This window comes from Sebastes umbrosus, chromosome 9 (genome assembly GCF_015220745.1).
Source record: "Sebastes umbrosus isolate fSebUmb1 chromosome 9, fSebUmb1.pri, whole genome shotgun sequence".
Lineage (NCBI taxonomy): Eukaryota > Metazoa > Chordata > Actinopteri > Perciformes > Sebastidae > Sebastes > Sebastes umbrosus.
The window spans coordinates 18,324,606-18,333,061 of NC_051277.1; the positions used below are offsets into that span (position 1 = coordinate 18,324,606).

At 40.3% G+C, this 8,456-nt stretch overlaps 1 protein-coding gene across 3 annotated transcripts in view; it reads right to left on the reverse strand.

The window, feature by feature from the left end:
• The window catches only part of macrod1 (mono-ADP ribosylhydrolase 1), a 137,310-nt gene that overhangs the window by 38,361 nt on the left and 90,493 nt on the right, over window positions 1–8,456 (reverse strand). For 2 of the 3 annotated variants that reach the window (XM_037779723.1, XM_037779721.1), the window contains exon 5: window positions 1,394–1,510. The exons of the other annotated variant lie outside the window; for it this stretch is intronic. In XM_037779723.1, the coding sequence (XP_037635651.1) occupies window positions 1,394–1,510 (117 nt within the window). The remainder of the gene's footprint in view (window positions 1–1,393; window positions 1,511–8,456) is intronic. 3 annotated transcript variants of the gene reach the window in all.

Sequence of the window (8,456 nt, forward strand, 5' to 3'; positions counted from 1 at the left end):
AGTGACATCAATTGAGGCAATTTGTCAGGCTTCACACGGCTCCCTCTGGAGCTACAAAACGCTTTATACAACTATTTTCACATATATGTAATAAGACCTGTAAACAGACTATGATGTGTAAAATTGGTGGAGTTCCTCTTTAAGAAATCAAAGAATTCTGGTACCGAGAGTCTCGTAGACGTGTTAAACTGAGAGTAGGGACGTCACGGTGAGGACATTTTCCCACTGGTTAATAAACTTATCGTAACACCGTTGTAACCGATTACATATATTGAGCGTCATCTTTTCTTGTAAAATGTCCAGTGTAGAGCGCTTCTTTAATGTTGGATGGATGTGTGTCTGACCTTTCCATTCGAGCTTTCGCTTTTTGGGTGCAGGTTTCCACTTGTTGCCGCAGTACTGCGCACACCGGCTGTGACAGCTCATGCCTCATTAACGTTATGGTTCCCTTATAGCATTAGGTTTAAATCCGAAATAAGCGCTTTTGCTTTCCGCTTAACACAGCGCTGATACGTGTAAATGAACTAAATGGGGTTTATTTCCATTAAAAAAGCAAAACGATGGTGGGGGCGGTGGGCGGTGTATGCCCGAACACCGTGTAACACTGGTAACTCCGACTACCGTGGCAAGTCAAACTGAGAGGTAACTTCATAGCTATTTGTCTTTTCTGCAACATTTTGTATAAAGCAATCACTGCTGCGGTGTTATAGCACTGCACTTCCACGCAGAGCTTAAACAAATTAGTCGATTAAACCAGTACTTCCCAGTCTGGGGGGTCTATTAAAAAAGATAATCTACAGATGAATCAACAATGAATATAATAGTTAATTGCGGCCCTGCTTCCAAAAGGTCACCTGTCAGTGAAACAGGAAGAGACGAGTTACTGCTGTTCACTTTTTCTTCTTGATGTCTACGTGGAGCTCTGAAACTCTCCTCACAGTCACATGCTGTGTTTTAGACGCCAAAGGGGGATTTTTTTTTTGGAACTAAAACACCTAGAAAAGCTTTTTCTGTCATGTTGAATCTTCGGTTTCGTCACATTATACATGCCGCACTGGAGTGCCACTTAATAATTGAGTGCCATTTACTTTGCTATAAATGGAAGGCAGAAAGTGAGATTATCGAGGATACCTATATGAGTTTCTTGGGCTGGAAAGGAAAACTGATCTACTTTAAGTAGAGAGAAAAACAGTTCAATTAAGTTGTGTTCATTTCTGACAACCTCATGAATGAAAAGAAATAAACAAAATATTAAAATAAGGCAATTCTGCTTTCCAAATACACAACAGGGGTGTTTTATTCTTCATCGCCGTCACACTTTCCCACACATTCACACCTGGAAGCAGCCCAGCGAAACCACAGTTACACAAACACTCACACTCTTTATACTCACACTTTGCTGGGAGGCCGTAGCCACAAGTGATCTTGGCCTCTCCGGTCTCACAGCCGTGGAGGGAAGCACACTCCTTTTTTAGCATTGGACCTGCAGCGCGGTGGATCGCTCCGTCCACTGGAGAGGAGAGGAGAGGACAGGAGATTCAGAGAGTTGGCCTACTTACGTGAATCCTCTGCAGTCCGACTACTTACACGGAGTCTGAATGTTTGAAGTCCAGCAGACACTTTTACAGGTGTCAAAGCTTAGAGCTGAAGGGGCCTGGATAATGTCAGTATTAGTGGTGACGGTTGAGTTTCCCGTCTTCTGCAGGGTTCTACCTGTTCACCCCAAATCCTGCTTTTTTCTTTTTCTTTTAATAATGTAAGTCAGGTTTTTCACTTTTTTTATTTTATTTATTTATGTTTACTTATTACTTATTTTTCTTTTCCTATCCTATCCTATATCAATTTTCTATTTCCTTTATCCCTGAACTTACTTTTTCTATTAGCATTAAGGTGTATTATAGATATTTTCTCTGTATTTTAACTTTATTTATCCATAATTTTGAATATATTTTCTGTGGTCAGCTGTGGTTGCTTCTGTTTTTGTTTTAATAATAATAATAGTAATAAATTCAGCGCTTTTCTGGAACTCAAAGACGTTTAGTTTGTGTGAGTAGATGGTTGTGTTGTCGACAAAACAAAAATCTTTTCACTGTACAGTTACTGTTTAGTTCATTATTGATTATCAATTAAAAAAAGACCTTTGAAAGAAAGAAAGAATACTGTAAGTCAAAGTATCGGTCTCTCTGTGTGTCAGTCTATTTGATGAATTTTAGGGCCACTGCCTTAGTTAATTACTCCATTTAATGTGTTATTAAGGACCCAGTTGACTTTGACTTTTTGGTCAATTAGTCTTTATTAATTACATTTTCATGACTCTGTATCTATCTTTGATCCACACCACATCTAAAGAGCGTGACTGTGTTCATTTCCAGGAGGGCAACGATGCAGGAAAAGCAATTTTACAGCTGTGCCAATTACCAGTTTCAGTCAATCTTTGCACCCCTTGCAGTTAGACACATTTCCTCAAAGTTAATATTTATTATTATGGTTCTCAGCATTATGGAGCCAAGAAAGCAGCATTTAATTTTAATGAAATCACACTTGAACCAATTAAAATACAATTGGAACAACAGGTTTGACAAACAAACAAAAACAAACAACAAAAAACTAAATAATTGACCATTAAGGAACAATTCTTCAAAGCCAAAATATTTAACTACTACTTTTAATGGAAAAACAGACACTATGCAATAAAAAGACAATCATTTTAAAGAATCATTTAAATCATTTTTAGTTTATAATATATCATGAAAAGACATCCATTCCAGTGAGGAGCTGGCTCGTAGGTCGACATCAAAGAATTGAAGGAAAAGCCGCATACATGATTCAGATTACATCTCTTTTCATTTAAATTTGATAGATTCATGTTTTTGCACATCTGCAGAAGAAAGCAAGGTTTACTAAAGTGTAGGATTATGGTTGCATCAGAGTTCCTAATGAATGGCTTTCAGGTTTGTTAATCATCTAGACAGCGTTGAAACAGAAGTTTAGACTGTGCCACTTTGTCAGGGAACTTTTATAAAGTATTTCCTCGGGCCTTTTAAGCCTTTATATAAAGTTATCAGTGTAGAGATGACAGGAAACAAGAAAGAGAGTGATAGGGAATGACATGCAACAAAGGTTTGGACTCAAACCGGGGATGTTACAGTTGGTCTTCGCCTTAAACCCCCCTGAGGATACTTTTCTAAATGAAATTACTGGATGTATCTGCAAAATGTCCACTGACAACATATTTCATTTGTTTTCCCTGTAATATGTGCTTTTGCAATACGACATCTACGTCTGGCCGCTAAAGAATGATAAATGTCTTTTTTATGGTTATCTTTGTGCAGTCCGGGTAAGGTTATGGAAAGATCGTCCTCTTGGGTGAAGAACAAGACAGGATGTGTTCAAACCAAAATCATGACCTTTCCTTAACCTTAACCAAAGTACTTTTGTTTGCCTAAACCTAACCATATAGGCAGGATGTGACAGACTAGGGCTGTCAATCAATTAAAATATTTATTCGTGATTAAGCTCATGATTGTCTGTAGTTAATCACAAACGCAACTTAATGTACATTTTTTATCTGTTCAAAATGCACCATAAGGGGAGATTGGTCAAGTATTTAATACTCTTATCAACATGGGAGTGGGTAAATATGCGTGCTTTATGCAAATCTATGTATATATTTATTACTGGAAATCAATTAACAACACAAAACAATGACAAATATTGTCCAGAAACCCTCACAGGTACTGCATTTAGCATAAGAAATATGCTCAAATCATAACATGGCAAACTGAAGCCCAACAGGCAACAACAGCTGTCAGTGTGTCAGTGTGCTGACTCGACTATGACTTGCCCAAAACTGCATGTGATTATCATAAAGTGGCATGTCTGTAAAGGGGAGACTCGTGGGTACCCATAGAACCCATTTTCATTCACATATCTGGAGGTCAGAAGTCAAGGGACCCCTTTGAAAATGGCCATGCCAGTTCTTCCTCGCCAAAAATTTGCATAATTTTGGAGTGTTATTTAGCCTCCTCCACGACAAGCTAGTATGACGTTGGTAACAATGGATTCCTTTGGTTTTCACTCTTTAAGACTGAGTCTCTAAGACTTATTATTAACTTTGACAGCCCTAGTTTACATATATTACATATATTTAATTATTATTATCTCACAATGTTTCCAGCCAGTAACTTCCCCATCACCGGCCTTTGTAGCCTGGTGAGATCCTGGCTCAAGACTCTGTTTTTCTTTTGAAATAATTCAGAGGTCTAATGTTGGAGTCTGGCGTTAATAATTCATAATTAACCCAGAATAAAACACATCTGTCAGAGATGAGTTTGTCACAGCACTGTGAGACTTGTCAGCACTTGAAAATAGTTCAATAACACCCATCCATATGTCAAAGCTCAGCGTGTTGGCCTGTGGCTCTTATCTCCGTCTGACTGTATACAGACCAGCTGTTACAGGGGTTGTGTTTAACCAAACTGAGTAGCTCCGGGCGGGGGTCTGGTGTTATCTGAACACCATTGTGTTAAGTTGGCATATCGCACGCCGTGCCGAGCTGTAGTGTGCCGTGTCACGCTGTGCCATGTTGAACCGGGCCACACTGTGAGCTAAGCACAAGTGTGAGGTTATGAGAGGCGAGCTCTGAACACTGGCTACCTCCTCGGGGTGCACAGGAACAAGCTCAGATACCATGCTCATGCTGTGTGTGTGTGTGTGTGGTGCACACAATATTGCTGGTGTGTGTATATCTCTGTCAAAGCAAATGTGTTACCGTGCACAGATGTGTGTACTTGTGTGTGTGTGTGTTTGAAGAGTCCTTGAGGTGACACACACACACACGCTGCACACACTAACTTTGAAGCAGCCCAACTCTGAAATAGAGAACAAGTGTGATAAGACGGAGCGATGGAAAAGGGAAGGAGGGAGGAGGGAGGGGAATAAGGAAGAGAGCAGCAGATGTAAAAATAGTCTGGAGGGAGATAAGGAAACAGGCAAGAGAAACTGAGTCAAAAGAAAAAGAAATGGAAATTGAACTGAAACGTAAACCAACAATACCTTTTGAATTGTTTCATGCTTCATGTTTGACAGATACATGAATGTGTGTGTGCGTGCGGGTGTGTCTTTATGAGAGGACTGCACCGCCTTTAGCTACAGCAATGCGTTTTGACCTGACAACCTCTCCGCTCACGCATTACATTGCGTAGTTACAGATACATACAACAGAACACATATGCATGTGAGCTCACACAGCTAAACACCGAGATTAAGTAACACGTGTCCTAGAATAGAAAAGCTGTGTGGATGACAGTTATTTAGGAGTTTAATGACATCTTTGAGGGCACGTGACCATACAGGACTGATCCTTGCATGTTACCATAACACCATGACACCACACTGATGTGTTGTTTCTGCAGCTTCATGCATCCATCCTTTTACTTATATGTTTCTCACTATGACTACATACCTACAATCATTGAGAAAGTATTAAGGTTACGGTAGGCAAATTCAATAACCCAAATTATTTCTTAAGTTCTCCAAATTAAACAACAAAACACGCAACGGTTAAGCTCTTAAGAATTGGTAGGGAAACATCATGGTTTGGGTTAAAATAAGGAATCTGTTAATAGACGGTGGGCCGAACGTGTTTTTCGTGTTGATGATTGATCTCCATCGATGGAGTAAACCATTTTTTATGTATGATATTACATAATTCCATAAAGTTTAATAAAACTAGTTGGCAGATCTGGGTTGAGCAAATACTTTCACAAACTTATATTTAAATTGTCAGTCTGCTCATGCAGATCACGGGACAGCTCTAGTTGCTGAACCAATCAAATCATAGTTTTTAACATCATTGATTATACCAACCAATCACGTACGGCTTAAATAGGACCCAACAATGTAAACATGCAGAGCAGGCCCGTCTAGGCTACGTGATGAGTGTCTCCACGCTGAATAGCCCAGAAATTTGCCTGGAAATTTGCGGAGATGTGGGTTAAAGAGGGGCGATACGCTGCAGATGACCCCTTCACAGGAAAGCAGAAAAAGAAGGCAGGATATAGATATACTATATAAGAAAACTGGATACCGCATTCAAAGATGACGCCCCATTCATTCCTGTGAAAGTTGCTCACTGGGCGCATACGCTGAAAAGCTTCTGCAGGCTTTCTCACGCTTTCGATTTTTTTTAACCATAGTGCAGTGGTGACTATCCTGATCATAAGTTTCACTTCCCTTCACAGTTATCTCCTTAATAGCAGTTGAATTCTGGTCCTAATCATATCTAACAACCAAAATCTTTTCAGATATTTATCAATTTACGGGTCCTTGACCTGAAAAAGGTTGAGAACCACTGCCATAGTGTGCGTCACGTGTTGAATGCTGAAGTTGAAACAACATGCGGCCAATTCACCAACCTCACTTCACAGTCCAGTAAGGGGGCTCGCTCCCTACGCAGACTTTGTTACATATTTGTCATATTCACTCCAGCCTTTAGACGGCTTTGACACTTGAACGTAAACATATGTCATTTTGAGGCACTTGCTGAAATTAATGTTCTTCTTGGGAGGACGGTCTTGGATATACAGACATGTCACTGCAGTGTCCTTCATGTCGCTTCAAATTTCAGGTGGCGCACAACTTCTAAATGCAGCTAACACATCCTGTCCTTTAAGCTGCAGACAACGTCCTTTTGACTACTTTTGATGCCAAATCGCGCTTTGTGCATTCAGCTGAAGAAGCCTTTGTTTTTCTCATGTTTAAGTTAGATTCCTACTTGTCAAACAGAGATGAGAAGAGAGGAGACAGAATAAATCACTCTGTCTCTGGACGCTGCCTGAACCCGGTGAGCAGGGTTAACAAATACCCATAAACCTCCTCAGTCTCTCCGTGACTCCCACCTCTCTAATATATAAAGAGCTGTCCCTCTAACTGCATTCACTGAAGACAGCCCATGTTAGCTTTCTTTCAGACTGTGGTAACTTCTGGCTCTGTGGGAGCCGGTGTAATAGCCCAGCAGGAGCGCGGCACGCTACTGAGTAGATTCAGACACTGTTCTGTCACTTCAATGCGGTCAGAAATACGAAGGGGGAATTCATGAGCAGAGGGGGGTGCAAATGAAAGATCGTTTGAAGTAAAGCTGCACCGGCAGTACTGCTTCATTGCAGGCATATACAGTATGCAGGTGTATTATTGTTTTGTGCTCAAGGATGGCAATATTATCTATTGCTTCTACAGAACAATATCAACGACTCCATCTGGTCATGCTGCCAAGTGCAAAATAACAGAATTAGTTTCTCTTTTTCTTCATGAAATGTTTAGCTTTTTGAAATGAATAAAAAACAGAGAATTAAGAATTGCTCCGCATTGATTTCTACAATGTCACACATGTTTGTCATTTGCGGACCGCGTCTCTGATGTGCTTGTGACTAATGGCATGGCGGTCGGGTCGTCAGTCCACCACAGACTGTCATATCAGACTGGCATATTCGATTGCCATGAAATTCAGTACAGACATTCATGGTCCCCAGAGGATGAAATGTCAAAACTTCAGTGATCTCTAACTTTTCATCTTGTGCCACCATCAGGCCAAAAAATACTTTGCTTTATGACCAAATACACGGACATTCCTATCATCTGTACTTTAAGTGTTTAGTGTTAATTAGCAAATGTTACCATGCTAACCAGTCGGCATCCTCCGGGTCTGAGAAGTGAAGCCAATGCTGAAGTGCCTTAAACTTGCATTCTTTCTAACAGCCAGCAGGGGGCGACTCCTCTGGTTGCAAAAAGAAGTCTGAATGTATAGAAGTCTATGAGAAAATGAGCCTACTTCTCACTGGATTTATTACCTCAGTAAACATTGTAAACATGAGTTTATGTTCTCAATCGCTAGTTTCAAGTCTTCTTCAATACAGCATGATGTTCATTTAGTAAATTATGGTCCAATTTAGAGTCAAATAGACCATACAGCGGGGTACGCTTTAGGGCGTGGCTACCATGTGATTGACAGGTCGCTACCACGGCGTTGTCCGGTCTGGGAGTTGTCCGTGTTTTTGTCTTACAACTTTCACAGTGTGTTTTTAGTTCATGAAAGTAAATATTAACATTTTGGTCGGTTAAAAATGTCTTATTCAGCGTTCGGCTGTACTTAGCTCCACCCTCTCGTATCACTTCTGGTTGCAAAAAAACAAGATGTCGCAGTGACTACGACCCCCTCTTATATCTGTCTATGATGCTAACACGCTAAACTACGATGGCAAGCATGGTAAACATTTATACCTGCTAGACATCAGCATATTATCAGTGTTACTTTGATCATGTTAGCATGTTGACATTAGCATGTAGCTCAAAGTCCCGCTGTGCCAAAGTACAGCCAGTAGTAGTAGTAAGTGCATGCTGCAGACATTACTGTTTTGTTCAATTGTTTGAATATTTAGGCCACAATTTAATGCCATAAT